The 20,206-nt window shown below is 42.4% G+C and overlaps 1 protein-coding gene and 1 long non-coding RNA gene across 4 annotated transcripts in view; one reads left to right on the top strand and one right to left on the bottom strand.

Annotated features, from left to right (window-relative positions):
• LOC147366957 (uncharacterized) overlaps positions 1–20,206 on the top strand; it is a 343,959-nt gene that overhangs the window by 126,245 nt on the left and 197,508 nt on the right. The window lies entirely within an intron of this gene.
• VLDLR (very low density lipoprotein receptor) overlaps positions 616–20,206 on the bottom strand; it is a 32,905-nt gene continuing 13,314 nt past the window's right edge. The window contains exons 3-20 of one of the 2 annotated variants that reach the window (XM_086415352.1): positions 18,999–19,118; positions 14,863–14,985; positions 13,345–13,467; positions 11,316–11,687; positions 11,091–11,213; positions 10,878–11,000; positions 10,316–10,435; positions 10,086–10,211; positions 9,426–9,597; positions 8,352–8,570; positions 6,797–6,915; positions 6,089–6,228; positions 5,613–5,754; positions 4,631–4,777; positions 3,660–3,743; positions 3,198–3,278; positions 2,178–2,347; positions 616–1,282 (exon numbers count right to left, since the gene is read on the bottom strand). In XM_086415352.1, the coding sequence (XP_086271478.1) occupies positions 1,247–1,282; positions 2,178–2,347; positions 3,198–3,278; positions 3,660–3,743; positions 4,631–4,777; positions 5,613–5,754; positions 6,089–6,228; positions 6,797–6,915; positions 8,352–8,570; positions 9,426–9,597; positions 10,086–10,211; positions 10,316–10,435; positions 10,878–11,000; positions 11,091–11,213; positions 11,316–11,687; positions 13,345–13,467; positions 14,863–14,985; positions 18,999–19,118 (2,540 nt within the window). In that variant the 3' untranslated portion in view covers positions 616–1,246. The remainder of the gene's footprint in view (positions 1,283–2,177; positions 2,348–3,197; positions 3,279–3,659; positions 3,744–4,630; positions 4,778–5,612; positions 5,755–6,088; positions 6,229–6,796; positions 6,916–8,351; positions 8,571–9,425; positions 9,598–10,085; positions 10,212–10,315; positions 10,436–10,877; positions 11,001–11,090; positions 11,214–11,315; positions 11,688–13,344; positions 13,468–14,862; positions 14,986–18,998; positions 19,119–20,206) is intronic. The other variant, XM_086415351.1, reaches the window with a different exon arrangement.

Consider the following 20,206-nt stretch of genomic DNA (forward strand, 5'->3'; position numbering starts at 1 on the left):
GAATCACCTGAAGGGCTTCTGAAAACACATATTCCTGGACCTTGCTCTCAGAGCTTTTGATTGAGCAGGTCCAGAGTAGGGCCTAAGAATGTGCGTGTTTAACAAGTTCCTAGATGATGCAGACGCTGACCTTAACCCCACTGAGAACCACTGCTTTAGACTGTTCAAGAATGGCACTGCCTGTTACCTCCCTAGCTGTTCTTCAGGGCCGATGGTGTAGATGTGTAAAAGAAGAAAGTTCTTACCCATGCACTGGAAGGCACTTTTCCTTGAATGACACATAATTTTAGGACATGGAAATCTGAGACAAGGACAGAAAAAATTGATAGAAATCTTTACCATATGTTACTGGATCAGGAAACTAATTGGAGTAGGAAATTTCCTCAAAGGGTTCTAGGTACCGGCTAAACTAGCTTCTTTTACCAAACAAGAAGTATTTGGGGAGGCAAGTATTAAGGGGTACCTCATTCTTTTAGTACTTAGTTGTAAGAGAAACAAGCCATATTATAGGCTTCAATATACAACATCAAGATCTAGAGCTCATATATTTAGTTAGAACACCTGATACTACTCAGGCTGTTTATAGAAATTCATCCTAGAGGAATAGGCACAAACCATGGTTAAGCTGCTTGGTTTAATTTTTTTTTTTAGCACTTGGAAAAAAAATGTACAGTAGTTTGAACACTTAGTCTTTGCAAACCTCCATTGAGGTCAAAGATTTCATTCATACGTACAAAATTAGTTTACAAATTTTTTTTTTTTTGGCAATTTCACCTTAGTAACCCGTTTTATCCTATTGCCATTGTCCCAACCATTGAAAAAGTTTACAATAATTTACATAGAAATATTTTCAAAGTGCTTAAGAATAGTGATTGTTCTCTGGGATATTTACAGATGGCCTATACAATGTATGTACATGTGGTATACACTATAGCACAAGTTTCGTTGCTGGAATATGGCTTTCGAGGGAAAGTGCATATTTGGCCAGAGGTGGCAATACTGTTTAGAGATTCAAGGGTTACAGATACTTTTGGTAACCACATCCAAAACTGAAGGAGAATGTGGATGGGAATATTTACAAAAGTAATATAAAAATGATTAAGTATACAAGCTTGATCCACGCAAAGATATCTTGATGTTCTTCCAGATGGGAGGAAGAAAGAGGCTTCAGCTGCTGGCTTGGTTACCATTCCAAAGTGGGGGTTTCACTGGTTCAGACCTCAAAGGTCGCGACTTGTCTCAGAAGTCAGGCTAGATCATCGTCTGTGCTTACAACTGATATCTGTGGAACAGAAAAAGCATGGAGTGAGTTTGGTGATTGCTTTGTTGGTAGCAACTTCATTTTCTAAAGCAAACCTTGTTTTTGAGTTGTTCATTCAGAGACCAAAGGTGCCCAGAAGGGAAGCCAGACCCCAAACTGTACTGAGTTGCATCGCTAATGCATTTTAACTTGAATTCAACTATATTTACTGGGTAGAGAGAGAAAATAGTGTGACTGATTCTGCCTATTCTCCTGAATGATCTTAGATTGTGGATAAAAATGTGAAAAGACACACATGTGCCATGAACTGACCACCACTCTTGCTTCACCAGAGCTCTGCACTTGTTTTGTTCAGACTGTTCCAAAAGTGAAGGCTAAACACTCCATGTTGGTTTCAATTGAAGATCAAGTGACTGACTCCAGTGTTGAAAGTAAGGCTAGCTCTATGAAGTGGGATAGGTGATTTTCAAGCATTTGGTCGTTTTGGCTAAATGAACCTTGCTCAATACACTGACTTTAAGTCACCCACCCTATAGGCACCTGCTTTAAGTTCAAAAAGGAGATCTTTGGTTCATGTTAATATTTACATGTAGTTTCCATAACCCAAAATATCTTAAATTGTACAATGATGTCCTTAAGTTGACTTGTCATTCTGTTCAGGGCAGACAGTTGTCAATGACTTAAATTCTAACAGGCTAGACTGTCTAATCTTCAGGGAGTAGATGAAGTACCGGCTTGACCAAAAAGTTTGTTTGAGTTTTTTGATAATAGCTTATGAAAAACCCAAACAAACTTTTTGACCAACCCAATATTTGGTGACTCCATGGTTCTAATGGCTGTTTCCAGCCCAGGCAATCATAGCTTGTGTCGTGGTCTCACTGCAAGTCATGTACATAAAGACACAGAGCTGACTTACTGCTGGGTACGTGTGTCCAACAGAAGCACTGTGTCTACCAATGTCTATTGACAGGTCCTCTTCAGTGGTCTTCAAGTACACAGGATTGTCAAAGTTCATGCTTTTCATGTTCTTATGTTGCCAATTCCGCCACATCAAGTAGCCACCTACTGCTGCCATTGCTAAGAGTACTGAAAAAAAGTTAGAAGGTGACTAATCAAGGTCTAGTCTCAAAACATACAAAAAAGGAGGATGCTCAAGAATCCATGATTGTTAACTAATAAAATCTTCACGTTTTAAGAAGCTGGGATGACTAGAAATTAGAATATAAATGGGGTAGGAGCTTAAAACAAGTTCAGACCAGAGGTTGTGTTGTTTTATAGACACTGATGCATAGCTAGACACCTCCGTCTGGGCAGTTGTGGAGTCCTTGGCTCCTCCCCAGGCTGATCAAGTTCAAATTTCAGAAGCTTCTGGAGAGTTCTTCAGATGGTCCTCCTGGTGAGTTAGCTAAGCTTGGAATCCCATAATTTAGGATAAAGAGACCACTGTAGCACAGTGCCTCACACTTCACATGCCCTAGAATAGTGTTAGGGCATTCAAGCCCTTCCTGGGCTTGAAAAGGCTTAACTATTTTTAATGTACCTTCTATAACTCCTCAAATCATTTAAGAACTCATGTATCTCCTCTGTATGAAGTATTATACATATTTCGAAGGGGAACAGAAAAGTGCTCTTCACTGGGACGGACTTATTATGAAAGGGGATAAGGCCAGACAAACAATTCTGAAGTAGAAAGCAGTGAGCACTTAACAACTGAACATTCATGCCTGCCAGTTGCCATGCTAAGGACACCACTGTAGAGAAGGTTATGGACTCTTAAATGAGCATGCCAGCTTGGGGAGGGGCCAAGGGTGATTCAGTGTCCGGAGTGCTGTGACAGTACAAGGAGCTACAGGAAGGGCATCTCTAGACAAACTAGAAACAGCCATCCAGTATCTATGAAGTTCCTTGGATCCAGATGTGTGGGGAATGTACTTACAGAGGGGAAGGATGGCCCAGGCAGCAGAAGTCCCTTTAGGGGGAACACTGACCTCCGACACTGCTGTGGTCACATTGATCCCTACAAGGGAATAAAGGGAATCAGTTTAGAAGGATCTGAATTCAGACTTAGAAATTCACCCACCTGGTAGAGAGCCTCATGCCCTCTTGCATCCACCACTGCTGCTCAGTCTCTACTCCAACTGTTTACCAAGAACATCTGGTCTAGAAGTACTTCTGAGTCTCACGTTATAATAGCCATTTCATGAACAGCTCTCTCACAGATGTCTTACTAAGTCAGGTCAGGCTAAGAGCTGCAGGTTCTAAGTCTTTGGAATTTAAATACAGGTTACCAATTAGGGGTAGAACGAGGAGTTAAAGGCTGCATTAATGATGTAAGGGACAGGTACAAAGAGTGTGGCTGTTAGTTGAGATTAACCATTTGCAGTACTGAACCCAATACCTCCAGGAACTAGTCCACTAGTTGGAGAAATTTCTGCTGTGTTGGTATCTTTTGTCTCATTGTAATTCACAGTAGTTGCAGTACCTAAATTATAAAACCAAGAACCTGGTTAATGCCAAGGTTCCAGAGTGGCTAGCTCTTTAGTCCAGACAAGCCATGCAGTGGGTTATTTTAACACGGGGAAATTGACAAACCACTGCTGAACCCAGCTGCATGGTGGATGTGTCAAAACTAAGGGAAACCTCAGAAAAACCCAGATACACAAGTCTTTGGGCAGAACTGTAAGCACTGGGAATTTGACAATTCAAAAAGATACACAGCCACACTTAATGACCTCTCTAGGCAAAGTCCCAGGCTCCTGGGAGTTGCAAGAAATGCTCTCAAAACCATATTACCAGGCATACTAGTCTCACTGTCAAATTGTTTTGTAATTGCTTTCTCAGTAAACCGAGCTTGTCCCTGCAGGGACTCAGTATCATGCTAATAAAAACCTCACATTATGAGATCCTAATTCACAACATGTAAGTTTTAATTTGCCACTTAGTCAAAAGCTAAGAACAGGAGATCAAGATGCAAGTTTCATTTAAGTATGAGTTTAAGATAATGTCACCCACTGGGGCGAGAAGTTTTCCTGGAACCCTGGCATTCTTTAAGCCTCATTTCAGACCCTTTCTTTGAAAGACAATGTTAAGACTTTAAGAATCTGCAAGTTGGCTGGGTCAGTGCTGTTATGGGACTAATTGGTACAAATCAGTATAGTCACCTATAAACTCATCTTATGTGAGTTAGAAGTCAGTCCTCAAGGAATGACACGAACTCTTGGTAGAGTTGGTAGCAGATACGTTCTCTAATTTATTCCAAGAGTGAGTTAAAACAGAATTCTTAAAATCCAGGCTAATTTTTATAGCTAGTGTTTTATCCTATTGCCTGTTGTAGGTCCTGCTTATGGTTGAAAAGGAAAAAAGCCTTACTGTGACACTCTCGGCCATTGTCCTCTAGATTGTATCCATTGGGACAGGAACAGGTGTATTTTGGAGAGTGGTCATTAATCTGTGGGGCTGGCAGGCAGAGGTATTCACATCCTCCATTCTCCACATCTTCTTCACACCAGTTTTTACCTATTCAGAAAGAAAAGTCTTTTCAAAATGGGTCTTCCAGTGCCTGCTATACATAAAGCTTGGTTCTAGATGCTGAAGACATGAGTCCTTGTCTCTAAGGATTGCTCTGTCAACCCCTAAAGTTAAGCCAATACTCATGAAGGATAAATAGTAGGAGTACAGGCAGCATGCTCTAAGGACACACAGAGCCAGACAACTTCTTGGAAGTAGGAAAAGAGTTATGCTGTACACAGATGTATGGAGGGAGGAGGTGGGCAAAGGAGGTGAGTGAGCAGAGGCTTCACTATCGGTCCAAAGCTTACAGCCAAGGCTCAGAGGAAGGAGAGAAGCATGCTCTTCTGGCTTTGTCTCACTCCCACAGAATGGGAGGAACCCAGCTACAGGGAGGCTTAGAGGTTTCATTTAGATAGAACCAGTCGTGTATTCTGAGCAGGAGACCACATGCCCAGATGTGTTTGAGCATCTATATAGTTCCATACAAGACATGTCATGGTGGAGAGAGAGGGAAAGGTGATGGCATAAAAGCTACTTTGCAGGCTTAGTGCAATAGTTGTAGCAAGAAGGAATGAATGCCAAGGGGGATGGAAGGGATTGATATAAAAGTCAGGAGGCTGACAGTTGGGAGGGAAGCTAAAAGCTGAAGTTCTGAAGCTCTTTGACCTGTAAGTCAGACTATACTGAGCACCAGGTCTGAAGGGTTGGAGGGAGGGTCCAGTGGGGGGAAATTTCCATCGTGGAGCAAGCTGAGTTGCTAGGGAGCTGCTGATACCCAGAGGGCACTGTGTCAGGCTGCTGCCCTGAAAGTAGCCAGAGGGGCTCTGCTTCCCCACGATACCTGATGGTTGTACAAGTTCGTGATAGACAATGATGTCCTGGGCATCATTAAGGTTGTTAACTAGAGTGGCCAGCTCCGAGCCAGTGAATTTATTGGCACCATAGACTGCTTCATTTTCCCCATCTATCCAGTAGACACGATCCTAAAACAGAACCCCCAAATTAGTATGTACATGTAGGATCAACATGAGTCAGTCTCTAAGGTCATTATTATTTACTGCCAATTTAATGGATCAAATTTATTTAAGGCTGGGTTGGGATGTCAGATGTAAAACTCTAAGAGAAGCAAGTTCAGGCTCTTAAAATGCTATGAGGAATCAGTATGTCAACTGGCCCAGGTTTTAGGTGATGGCCCAGGTTTGGGTTTAGGTTTCTCAAGTCATGCCCCTCCATCCTTCCCTCCTTCCCCTATTCTTTCTCTCCAAGCTGCTACAGTATCTCAGAGGTATATGCTTAAATGTGAGACACACATCTTACCTCAAATATTGTGAGTGCCAGGGGATGAGCTAGGAATTCCAGAGACTTCAGGACTATCCTGCGATCTTGGCCGTTCAAGTCCACACTGGATAACATGTGCAATTTGGAATCCAGCCAATAGAGGCGGCCCTTTATAAGGTCTGGTAGGAAAAGAATGGTCAGAAGTCAGAACTGGTCTGCTTCCATTTAAAATATCTAAAGAATTCAGTACTCTGCTTTCCCTGTTCCTCCTCTAGCAGGGGTTCTTAACAGGGTCCCCCAAATCTTGTGCAGCAGCATGCAGAATCTGCACCCACATACATCTGGGGGGACTCAAGGGGTATCTGAGATTGTCAAAGTAACTGACTCAAGTGTTAGTGACATCAAAGACGTATTAAAAGAGGCCAGCATTTTGTTGTTCTCCCCTTAGGAGCCAGAAGTGCCCTGAAATTCAGGCAATGTAAGGCACCTAGGTCAGGAGTGTTTATGATGAGAGTTCACCTAATTCATGTCACAGATTAGCCCCGGATGGATAGAAAAGCTAGTAATTATGGAGCAAGTGATTTGTTAAGTCCACTGTTCCACTTGTACTGTTTGGTTCTTCTCATCACAAATCCTTGCTTAAGAAGGAATCTTAGAGTTGTCTGCTATAGTCCAGCATTCACTATAGAGATTAGTAAAACTCTGCAGACAGTTGAACCGTGGTTGAGGAGGGAAGAAAGCACATACCAAGTGTAATTCCATTAGGCCACTGGATGTCCGCTGTCACCAGCGCCCGTCTGTCAAACCCATTCATTCCTGCTTTTTCAATTTTAGCTGGTTCACCCCAGTCTGACCAGTAAACAAAGCTGGGAAGAATTAAATTAGAAATCAGCTTCAGTGGTTTAGAAGGAATAAAGTTGTAGCTTGAGACATACATGTTCAAAGAGTAAATGGGAAACTCTAGAGTATAAATTGTACCACTTAAGGGTCAAAGTTATGTTCTGGGTAAACAAAAGTTAACACTCTGGATCGACAAGCTCATTGTTAACTATATTAAACTATATAAGCCTGATATTAAACTTCAGCCCGAAGTCACAGGTTATATATTTCCTTTATGAAAGGCCAATGTTTTCAAGAGAGTAAAAAGCGAGTATCTGGTAAGTTTTACAGACACCCAGGGCTGGGCTGTGAGAACACAGTGAGGCTTCATGGGAGTCAATTGTGATTACTACAGCCTTGGTCAAATTGCTAATAGCTGCTTTCTTGTTTTATTTAAGGGCAATTTGGAGGAAGTCCTCAGTGAAATGTTTCTAGAGAGGTTTATTTATTTTCACTGGATTTCAGACAACTTGCACACTTAGATGAAAGCCTAGAGATAACGTGGTTACCAAAATCCTCACATCTCATGTGACTTAGGTTGGATCATTCAGAGCTAACCTGATAAAAGTGTTCAGACAAAAATTAAATCACTTGCATTTAGAAATGAGCCTATCTATGAAGCAGAAACAGACTCACAGACATGGAGACAGACTTATGGTTGCCAAGAGGGACATGGGGGAGAAGGGAGGGGTAGATTGGGAGTTTGGGATTAGCAGATACAAACTATTATATATAGACTGGATAAACAAGGTCCCACTGTACAGCACAGGGAACTATATTTAATATCTTGTGATAAACCATAAGGGAAAAGAATATGAAAAAGAATGTGTATATATATATATGTGTGTGTGTGTGTGTGTGTATTTATGTATCTCCAGATATATATATATTTCCAGGCAAGAATACTGGAGTGGGTTGCCATTACTTTCTTTAGGAGATCTTCTCAATCCAGGGATTGAACCCAGGTCTCCTATGTTGCAGGCAGATTCTTTACCGTCTGAGCCACAAGGGAAGCCCTATATATATACATACACACACACACACATATACATATAGCTGAATCACTTTGCTAAAAAGCAGAAATTAACACATTGTAAATCAACTATACTTCAGTGTAAAAAATCACTTGCACAGAAGCTGGGTGGGCATAAGAGTTTAGATACAGCTTTCGATGTATCTCAAATCAGAATTGTTTCATTCATGTGAACTAGCAGTCACCTGCTCAGGGAGGGCCTGTCATATAGATGAGTCCATTCCCGGCTTGCTCAACTATGGCACCACTGACATCTTGTACTAGATCATTCTTTGTTGTAGGGAGCTGTTAAATCTTGGGATTTCAGTACTATTTTAGGCACAAGGGAAGCTCCTGACCTACACAGATAGCATCTGAAAGTCTATGTGATGAAAAACACAGAATACAAACCCAGACAACGGGTCCACAGCTATGGAGGCAGGCTCTCGCAAGTCAGAGTTAAACAGGAACTTCCTCTTGGTTCCGTCTAGGGTAGCTACTGAAATAGTCTTAGAAGCCGCGTCAGTCCAGTAGATGGTCTTGTACACCCAATCAACAGCAATGGCTGCAGGATTATAGACATTGTCGATCATTTTAACATGTCTACCAACTTTGTCATCAATTGAGGCACTGAAACAGAATAGGTCACAAGAAATTTAAGAGTTTGACACCATCGGAGCCTGGAGAATGGACTTTCTGCTCACAAAATGGTCAGCTACTTTGTTCAGAATGAACTCTAGTAACCCCATAGTTCAACACTCAAAATATGTAACCACGCTGCTTACTGATTCCAAATTACTAACACTGTAAGTGATCTTGTTGGTCTGCATTCTACTTGCAAGAACACCATACTCTTAAGTGAAGCTATCTGCTTCAGTAACTATCATCTGAGTTTCTACAGTTCCCAACAAGAAAAAGCTACCACTACCATTCTAGTTGTAGCAACTATGAACTAACTCAACTAACTGGAAAAAAAAAAAAAGGGAGAACATCAGAGAAATTAAGATGTTACCTGTTATAATCTTATAATTGTAGCCATCTTTTATTTTACAGGTGATTGTTAGTTTCAAATGTTAGTTTCAAATGAGGAACTGATAGTAATTTAATAATTAAAGAATCAGTGTTTAGATTTAATGTGTATGTATGCTAAGTTGCTCCAGTTGTGTCTGACTCTTTGTGACCCTATGGACTGTAGCCTGCCAGGTTCCTCTGTCCATGGGATTCTCCAGGCAAGAATACTGGAGTGGGTTGCCATGCCCTCCTCCAGGGGATCTTCCCTACTTAGGAACTGAACCCGCATCTCAAGTCTCCTGCATTGGCAGGTGGGTTCTTTACCACTAGCGCCACCTGGAAAGCCCCTTAGATTTAACATTCCTGACATTCAATGCTAGACTGGAACTAGAGATGAGGGAAATTCCTCCAAACCTTCAAAAGGCCAGTGGCAATGACTTAGACCAAGACACCAAGAACGGAACTGTAAGTTACCTGAAGATGGCCTTTTGGCTTAGATCAGCCCAGAACAGTTTCTGAGCAGCGATGTCAGCATCGAGAGCCACAGTGTTTCTCAGCTGTTCAACTAGTTGGATATATTCTTTCCTCTCCAAGCCAATCTTCCTGATGTCTCGTCTATTGGTGAAGATCAAACTTGGCTCTTTGCCTGCAAGACAGGAGTCAGGTTAATTTAGCTTTGCTGAAAGAAGACAAGGTCCTTCCAAGTTACTTCCTCCCAATAGAGGAGCACTTAAAAAGTGAGGGCACTGCTGAACACTCCAGGAGTACTCGTGCCGAAGTCTGTGCCCCGGGCCTGCGAGCACTTCCTACTGTTTAAGAAGGCCATCCTCGGGTCACAGCATTCAACAAAATAGGGCAGCTGATGCATGTTACTTATTTGAATTGCACTCAAGTTTTGGAAGCAGAGAATAAGCAGGTATTCATGATACATATGTAAAAGGAATTGACCAAGGCAGGCATCTAGGGCAATGATTTGCTATCTAACATCTGCAATTGCACTGTGAATTTACTAGCATTGCTCTCAAGTACTGTTTTATTTTCATATTTCATTTGACTGTTGTAGTCACTGGCTGTACCTTTCATGAGCACTTGCTCATAAAGGTACTAGAGCAACACTAGTCCAAGTCCATTTACCTACTGCCTTGCACACGCCCGTGGCAAGATCCATTTGATAGCCACGACTACATTCACACTTGTAACCGCCTTTTAGGTTGATACAAATTTGACTGCAGATTCCCGGATTTTGGCATTCATCAATATCTAGGAGGGAAATTAGAATTAGTCTTGCTTTTCCTAGATGATCTACAGAGATCTTCTGACCTTTCCCATCACCCTCTGTTCTCAGGCTCTGTTCTTCAACTCACCTCCACAGGTTTTTCTATCTATGAGTTCAAACCCAGCTGCACAGTCACATTCATAGCCTATAACTAGGTCTTTGCAGATATGGGAGCATCCACCATTATTAACCAAGCATTCATTTACATCTGAAATAAAAAGATAGTAGAGTTACTTAATACTCAAATTGATATTTGATCTATTAACATTTAAAATCCAAGCTATTCGTGATAACTTGTCTAGATAGTCTAGTCAAACCCATGATTTTTCAAGATCTAATAATGGGCCTTGCAGATACACATCTCAGTCTGTATTGGGGAAATAGTAAACCCAATCTCTTGGCAAGTTAACAGTTGGTTAAGCAGTATTTAGTCAAGGTTCTCTATTGCTGATTGGTTATCATTAAGGGGGTGAAACTATGAACTACTTTGTCAGCACTTTTAAGTCATAACATTTCACTTTTAAGCCCAGCAACTGAACCTAATTCATTAATGTAGTTTACCCAGGCATTAGGCAGGCTCCAAACTGCATTAGCTCTGCTGGGTCTGCTTAACCTGTCCCACTCTGTCCTCACGCAACCCCTTTACTTACGGCATTCTTTCAGGGGCTCGTCACTCCAGTCCCTGCAGTCCTGCTTCTGGTTGCACACTTTACTGATATCAATGCATTCCCCACTTCTGCACTTGAACTTCCCGGGACCCAAGCACTGATTGACTACAAACCGAGACACGGAAGAGAGATTCCATCAGTGGGTCTGATCAGAGCAACCATTGGACTAACAACCCACAACCAGGGGACACCCACCATTCTTGCAGTTGACTTCATCAGAACCATCCACGCAGTCTCGGATGCCATTACATTGCCTGCTGCCGTGGATACAGCTGCCGTCCTCACACTCAAACTGGTCGGGTCGGCAGGTTCGGGAAGCTACAGGGGGACAGAATGGCATGGGGTGAAGTCAGCCGAAGTGTCCCTGGTGGATATCTGGGTGAGAGCTGCGCATGCCACACTGACAGGAAAGTGACTTACGACAGTTGACCTCATCGCTGCCGTCCTTGCAGTCGGGATCCCCATCGCATCGCCATTTCTTGTGGATGCACTCGCCAGAGCCACACTGGATCTCGCTGGCCGGGCACCTGGTGTGGATCACTGGCTGGCGGCCGCACTGCTCCAGGGACTCATCCGACTGGTCCGAGCAGTCTGCATCATCGTCGCACACCCAGCTGATGGGGATGCAGGAGGAGGTGCTGCACTGGAACTCGTGGGGCCCACAGGTTGGTGGGGCGCAGTCCAGCTCGTCGCTGCCATCGCTGCAGTCATCCTGGCCATTGCACATGAAGTTCCTGGAGATGCAGCGGCCACTGGAGCAGGTGAACTCATCAGAGCTACACGTTACGTTGCCTATTGAGAGACAAGATGTCCCATTGAAAACTCATCAGGACTTGTCCTTTCAAGCCTCTTGTCCCCAAATCTAACATGCAGGTCATGGATCATGAACCCCAGCTTTTTCACCTAACTTAAAAGTGAAAGTTGGATTATATCAATATTTCCCAGAACACCGGGAAACAGCCTTAACATGTAAAATAGGCAAGGACATTTGAAGAGGAACAGAAATGAAGGAATGAGAAAATAGATGAAGACTAGAAATTCATTTGAGATGAGAAGCATCTTAAAGGGACAGCAATTAATAACTTAAACTGTCACAAGATACCTCATTGGGAAAGGTGGACATGAGTTCTCTTTAAATGGTACACTGCTCATCAGGCCAGGCCACATCCTGAGCTGAGATGATCAGGCATCAGGTACATGAGCAAACATTCACTCCTAATAAGCATTGTGACACCATCACCAAAAAGAAGCCTCCATGTATTATACCACCATACACGGTCCCTTCTCTTTTAGTCCTTCCAATCAGGATCAGGAATAACAGGTCATAAATATTTTCAAGTTTTAGAAAGTCACTTTTGGGGCTAGAACTGCAATCTAGCAGCCAGGTGTGCTAGATAATGATAAGCTAGTCAGTTCATACTTTGACTCAGATTCCTGCCAAATTAATAAAGGTCAAAATTTGGTGGTAATTGGGGTGGAGACCACGACTCTCTTGGGAAGCAAAGTCTAGATCGAAAAGGGAAACACTTGGCAGCTCCATGGCTTACCAGTACATAAAGCTCAGTTCTAGGATTCAGTGCCAAAACTCATTGGACTAGGTGCAATGGTAATGACCTTGGCATGTGACTTCTACACGCAAGACTGGTGTTTCGACCACAAGTGCCCTCAACTCATTGTACACTTACTGCATCAGGAGGCCTATACCTGTCAGGCTCGGCAGCTATGGTTTTAAAGGCCCTATAAAAAGGTAGACGCTTGAAAGAACATTCAACACAATGTCTGTTCAACCTAAAGACTTTCCTAGGGCCTCACCTTTAACATGGAGCATTTTATTACACGTTTTCCAAGAGCAGAAACATGAAAGGCTAGGAAACAGAGTTAGTTTTTACAGGTAGGAACTGTGATAGGAGACAAAGGTACCATCAGTTGGCTAGAGTTTTCTTTGGGTATCATCAGCAAGACGTTAATTTGTCCTTCTGTTCCAGTTTAGCTTTTGGAAAGGTTAAAAGAGAATCTAGTTTGGGGGCTGAGGAATGCTTGTGTGAGACTCAAGTAATTTATGACACTAGGCAGATCCAGTTTCAACCTGGGGATGGGTTTGCTGGCTTTAGTCTCCTCGTTTGATGGAGCCCAAGTGAGGAAGGCCCACGAGCTGCTGTCCTAACCAAGACAAGACTTCACACAATTGCTGCTTCACTGAGCCATCTCTACATGGAAGTGCCTTGGAGGACTTACCTTCTTATTTCTATTTGCCTAGAAGAACCAGCCAAGCAATCAATGGTCAGTTACCATGCACACTTCTCTGAGTTTGAGGGCAGTTAGGAAAGACAAGGAGTCGAGCAGGTAGTGAAGTCACTAGAAAGCAAGTCAAGTCAACTGCACCTTCACGCCCACCATTCTTGGAGCAAGAGGGTCTCTGGGTTAAGCCACTCAACACTGATCTTCTTACCACAGTTTTCTTCATCTTCTCCACTGTCACAATCATTTTCACCATCACACCGCCAGGACACTGGGATACACTGAGTGGAGCGGGCACCACAGCTGATTTCATTTATGCGGCATGTTCTCATATCTGTTGATGACATACAGTCTCAAAAGAGCCTCCGAACTCATCAGCACAAAGTTGCTGCTCCTGTGCTGCCTGGAAGTGGTGACATCTGTAACTCAGTGGCCGGGCACACAGCTGAAATTCGACTGACTAGCTGGAGCCTGGGCAGATCTTCCGTCGGCTCCATGGCTGGGGAGCCAGGCCAGCCTAGACTACCTGGCAGTCCACCCGAGAGCCTTGACCGTGCTACTCTGTCAAGGTTCTGTGGCGTGTGCACTCCTGGCTTTTGTTTTATTTGGCATGGTTGGGTTCCTTGGCTGGCCTGCTCCTTGACCATTATGTATTTGCTGGGTACCAAGTGACACACCCAGATATTGGCAACAAATGCCAACTTCATTAAAAGCCAGATGGTCTAATACCTATGAAGTCTTCTTTTGCCTGAATTTCTTCACAGGCCTCCTTCAGATTGATATCTTGTGAAGTAGGGGCAACCTCTAATTCTTGACTTTACAGGGTCGTCCCCCACTAAAACTTGGAGCTGGATCTTTGTGGAACCCATCTTCACCTATGCTAACTCACCTCCTTTGGCCAGTGCTCTTATTCACCTTACTTCTTGCCTGGAGAACTGCAATTAACACACGTCTCTTCCTTTTTGCTTAATTTTCCTTTGTAATCTTATATTCCAGACCTAAACTTTGTTCATATTAGACTTCCACTTTTAGTGCTTTAGCAGGCCTCTACTGCCTTAGAAGGAACATGAAAACTTTCTTCACCAGGATATGCAAATGATTCTAATTTATCTATCCCACATCATCTTCCTCTATGATGTCATAGACTTTCTCCTGAATGTCAAGCCTAAGGACACATGTGTATTTGCATACCTATGAAGTTTCTATTATATAAGAACAAGCTGTAAGCTCCCCACTTAAACACCTTTAGGTTACATGTTTCTTAAAGTCACTAATATCATCCTGTTTCTAGTCACCTTACCCCTTCAGCAGTAGATTTTTTTCTCATAACATGAGAAATTCTGCATCTAAAAGCTTATACTTGGCGGACAGGGGACCCTCACATCTTGACTTAGCTTCCAGGACCAGAGTACCATCTGCTCAGCGTCATTATCATCGAACATTTGAAATCTATGCACCTAGTCAAGGAGTTCTTAAATCTTCTGGCTTCAGTCTTAAATGTTCAATAGTGAAGCTACCCAAGAGAATGTCAGTCTTGTTAAGATTAGGGAGAACATTATTTAATATTATTCAAGATTGACTGATAATGATCTGACTGACCTTGGAGTCAACTGGCCTAACTTTAAAGAAGGGCAAGGAAAACTAAGCAAGTTTTAGAGTATACAATACTTAGAGCTATGAGACATGGAACAGCTTGGGAAAGTTCAAGTCCAAAGCGAATCACACTCACGGCACTGTTCTGGGCTTTCATCAGAACCATCTTCACAGTCAGGATCCCCGTCACACTGCCATCGATTAGGAACACACTGGCCATTGTTGCATACAAAGTCAGACTCGGCGCATGTCTTCTTCACTACAGAAGTGGATATGCAGGGTTAAAGTTGAAGTCACTCACCCAAGAGCCCTACATTCCCATTAGGGGTACAACTGCATTTGAGATGCTTTACTCTAAAAATAAAGCTAAGTCAATTAGCAGTTAACTGCCAATATCCAGCAGGACCTTAGAAAAATCTTTTTTACCTTCCCTTTCCCCTAGAGGAGGAAGGTGATCATTTGAGAGACTTGGAGGACACTGAGGTCAAGGGATCCCTTCCAATGAACTTCTTGCTCATTTTATAACATTGAGATTGAGTAATAAGTTCATTCTTTTAATGCATTTCTTCCAAGTCATTTAAGTGCTTCATAAGTTTAACAGTCAAACGTTTCATCTTACGACTGGCTCACAGTATAACTGTTTTAGGGGCACCTTGTAACAATACATGGGTTTAGCATAGAGACAGAAGGCCAAGCTCCAGTACCAAATACCGTCACCCCTACAGGTCTATTGGGGCAGAGGAATCCACTGGATAAGAAATAAAGGAAGCTCAAATCTGAATGTAAGAGAAGTTGTATTTAGCAACCGAAGGGTGGGCTCACATCAACCAGCTAAAAGTCACTGAACTTACTATGGAAGCTGCCAGTCCTCATAACTGGCTACTAGAGTTAAACAGCCTGAGACAAGGTATCAGTTCTGCTACTAATTCTTACTAGGGCAGACTTTTCTCCTTAATTAGGGTGACTGTGTAATTTGTCCAAATTGACACAGTCTCAGTAGAAAGAAGGTACTCTTATTTTTACCAGGAAGACAAACGTCATTCCAGGACTGTGCTAAGCAAAGCCAGCAGCATGGTCATCCTACCCTTGAGGAACTCTGTACCCAGGCAGTAAGAGTCTTGACAAGGAACCACATAGGGCATTCCAAGAGCATCCTTCTTAGGTTATATTCTTCTTTACCCCTGTGCCTATACTTTCTACTTGAATTTCCAGTTAAGTCATTCATTAACAAATATTCTGAATGGAAAATAAGCTAAAAGTCAACAATTTATTGAAAACATGAAAGAGGCCACTTCAAGTCAGGGGTTTAAGCCAGGTACAACTCTCAATTCAGAGTGTACAAAACCAGAGGGCTGCTCTGGGTTAGCCTCAGATATTGTTAATGGGGTGACTTCCTAGGTGGTGCAGTGGTAAAGAATCCGCCTGCCAATGCAGGAGACACGGGAAATGCAGGTTTAATCCCTGGGTCAGGAAGATCCCCCCGGAGAAGCCAATGGCAACCCACTTCAGTATTCTTGCCTGGAAAATCCCACACACAGAGGAGCTTGGTAGGCTACAGTCCATAGGGTTGCAAAGAGCTGGACACAACTGAGCAATGAGCATTGTTAATGGAGAGACAGGATTATAGTCAACTTCTAGAACTCAAGATGGGATGATCAATTATGATGATCTGAAAAGGATTGTTTATATCCTAAAACTGTGTAGCCGAGGGAACAAGAAAGGCCATATTTTCAGATTCACACCTGCTTCTAAAGTCACTGAAATGCTCAAACCCCAGTGTTCATGGTTTAAGTGATATCCAAGGCCCATCTTCTCCTGAGCCTGTAGAAAGATGCCAGAGGGTCTCGGTTATTGTAATTCACCCTGTGATACTCTTCAGAAGTTGTGAAAGAGAGAGTAGGCAATGGTTATAAAGAGACCTCATGAATTTACAAAGTATAAGATGTTACAGGGGTAGAGAAGTTTGGTTGTATTACAAAGTGAACAAGAGACACATGGGGTCAGTAGGTTGCTAGGGTTTCTCTCTCTCCATTCTGAACACAGACCGGGAGGGGAAAGATGGGCTATTTGAACTGGGCCTTGAGAGATGGATGGAAATTTAGATGTGTCACGGGGAAAGAGAACTGCTAGTTCCATACTGAGGGTATCTGAGTTACTGATTTATCAGTTCAGCCTAACACCTGTAGAAGAATGAGTTACTGGGACTCACAGAACATGGCTTGTAGAATCCAAGTTGAAGTTGACTAAATATGCTAGTTGACATGCTTGAAAGAAAAAGCCCTGATAAAGTTGTAACCAAGTTCAACATCAAGAGGTTGGACAGGAAAAATAGGAAGTAGCTTTAGAAGTGTTAAGTAATTGTGTAGCCTTTCATGGCAGAACATCTCCATATAAACATTCACAGCTTCCCAAGCAAAGCTCCCACTTTCCTTCTCTACTCTCATACCTGGAAGGCAGAGACAAATTATGGCCAAGAATATATTTCCTTTCTCCCATTTTGTGTGATCTAGATTGTGTGTACATCTACCTCCTTATCTCTTCCAGGTCTTCTGTGATGTAGCTAGAACTGATTGATGTGGAGACTATTTTAGGAAAAGCCAGTGATGACCCCTACAATGACTCAGGTTAGTTTCTACTGAGGTAGTCAGATGGTAAAGTAAGACTTCCAAACTTCCAAACATGGAGATAATAATTACTCTCTAAGAACATAAAAGGGTTTTTTCCAAATACATAGTTCAGCATAGAATAAGAATTGCTACTTATAGCAAGAGCACGGTTGACAAGAGTGAGGTCCTTTAGTGAGAAAACTAGTGAAAGAATTATATTATCCAGGTAACACAGAAAGAGCATGGAGCTCAATATCTTGTAGAGTAGATTAAGATCTTAGTGTTGGAATGCAAAGATGTAAACATGTCACACAGAACTATTCTTGGTCCTGAGACTGGTGATAAGCTTCTTTCCTGAGATTGCAGAATGGACTTACTCTGCTTCCAAATGAGCTACTAATTTACATATTGGCACGCAGGCATCCATGATACTGCTCTGAGAGCTCAAGCACAGGACAGCCTGCCAGGATGTTTATACTACAGAATTTTAGTAATGATGCATGAAGTAGGCAAGGGCCTAACAAGATAGCAGTTGATGAAAACTACACTTAGTCTCTATTTTTCTTCTGTATTTTCAATTTGTACAGAAGATATCTTTATGTAACGTTTTTTAAAAGGTAAAAGACAACGTTATCACCGACATTCATGAACAACCTTGTTTCAGCAATTTAATGACATGGAACAAAGGGATCATAAAGCAAACTTCAGCTTGTATTCAAGGTCCCTAAATGTCATCATGACATGTAGTTCACAGCTGTCCTGGCTTAACAAGAGGTCACACCAATTGCAAAAGCAGTCATTTCTCACAATAATCTTTTAATAAATGCTGATCGATCGGTATAATGGCATATCCCTGTTTTCTTTGGGAAGAGAATGCCTCCCATCCTGTCTAGTGCTTTAAAATTAGCATCTCTGGAGAAAAGGAATTGTAAAAGAATCCTTATCTGATCTTTGATCTGGGCTGGCTTATGAGTTACTGGGACTCATAGAACATGGCTTGTAGAATCCAAATTGAAGTTGACTAAATAGGCTAGTTGACTACACCTAGCAACTAACTGGGCTTCCCTGGTGGCTCAGAGAAGTGTCTGCCTGCAATGCAGGAGACCCGGGTTTGATCCCTGGGTCAGGAAGATCCCATGGAGAAGGAAATGGCAACCCACTCCAGTATTCTTGCCTGGAGAATCCCATGGACAGAGGAGCCTGGTGGGCTAGTTGAAGTTGACTAAACATGACAGGAATTAATCTCTGAAACTGCAAGGGATTTCGTACTGTCCATGGCTTGCTTTTTGGGGGTCAAAACCATTTGAGAATTTTTAAAAAGTCTTTTCTAAGCAATCTTCTGTCTCTATTCCTGGTCTTCCCCTCCCTTTCCCTAGCTTCCTACACCAAAAGTTTGCCTCATCTAAGATCAACCAGGTCCTTTCATTTGAAAGGAACCCCACTTTATCTTCACGATTCTGTACTCAGGTCAATAACCTCACACACTCAGTGGTATTCCTCCTAGACCAGAAAGTATAGAATCTTTGGACTCTGGTTCAGAGCAATTCTTAGGAGTGGATTCAGAATCTTGACACATTTGTAGAAGTGAAGAGAATGTCATCCTTTTTCAGTAAAATGCCCAAGTCCCAGTGAGGAGACAGGTGAGGCTGTGCAGCTCTTTACTCACCACAGTTCTTCTCGTCACTGCCATCAGTGCAGTCTTCATCCCCATCACATTTCCACAGCAGTGTGATACATCGGCCATTTGTGCACTGGAACTGGTTGGCTTCACATTTGGCTTTTCTTCCTAAAAGCAGGAGGGAACACTTAGCTAAGCTGGGACACCCAGGTGGTAAGTTAGAGATGCTAGTTACCTGAAACCCACGGATAGGCGTCCTTTCAGAGGGACAGGTGCAGCCTCAGAGGCTGTAACACTGTAGGGGCTGGAGCTGCATGGGCCTCGGGGCAGTGGCTGACAGTAATGAGTTCTTAGCTGAGCATACACTATCTACATAAAACTAGATCTCCCAGTCTCTCTTGCAGGAGGCATTGCCATGGGATGTTCTGGCTGATGGATGTAAGCAGAAATGGTATATACAATTCCCAGAAATATCCTCAAAGGGACAGGGGATCCAGTTTCCTCAATTTTGTTCCTTTCTGGCTCCTGAAAACTAGGCATGGAGGCTGGAATAGTGATCTTGAGTCAATGAAGCCAGACCAAGATATAAGGAACGTAGATTGCCTACAAACTGCAGGTGGCGGGGCAGGGGTTCACCATGGACTCATTTCTCTCATTTATCTAAGTCATTTTGTGTCACTAGAATCATGCAGCCAAATCCTAATCCTTTAATGGCATTTCTTGCCCACATTCTATACTGTTACTCATCAATGATGTTTCTATTATGAGCAAAGTAAAGGAGATTTAGAAGGGGTGGCGAGGACAGAGGTGAGGTTAATACATGGCTCCTTGTCTTAGAATTTGAGTCTAATTGGAAAAAGCTATGTTTAGAAAATGACTCCAAGATAAGATAAAAAGCATGAAGAAGACATAGTTAAGAGGTGAAGGGAGATCATTTTTTTAAATCTAATTTTTATATTAGAGTTGATTTACAATGTGTTAGTTTCAGGTGTACAGCAAAGTGACTCAGTTACACATATATCCATTCTTCTTCAGATTCTTTTCCCACATAGGTATTACAGAATATTGAGTAGAGTTCCCTATGCTATACATTAGGTCCACATTGATTATCTACTTTATATATAGTAGTGTATATATATTAATCCCATATTCCTAATTTATTCCTCCCCCATTTCCCCTGTGGTAACCATAAGTTTGTTTTTAAAGTCTGTGAGTCAATTCTATAAACAAGTTCATTTGCATCAGCTTTTTAGAGT

This window comes from Bos grunniens, chromosome 8, assembly GCF_055505025.1.
Source record: "Bos grunniens cultivar Pamir isolate PY7600 chromosome 8, Bosgru_T2T1.0, whole genome shotgun sequence".
In the NCBI taxonomy this organism is placed as follows: Eukaryota; Metazoa; Chordata; class Mammalia; order Artiodactyla; family Bovidae; genus Bos; species Bos grunniens.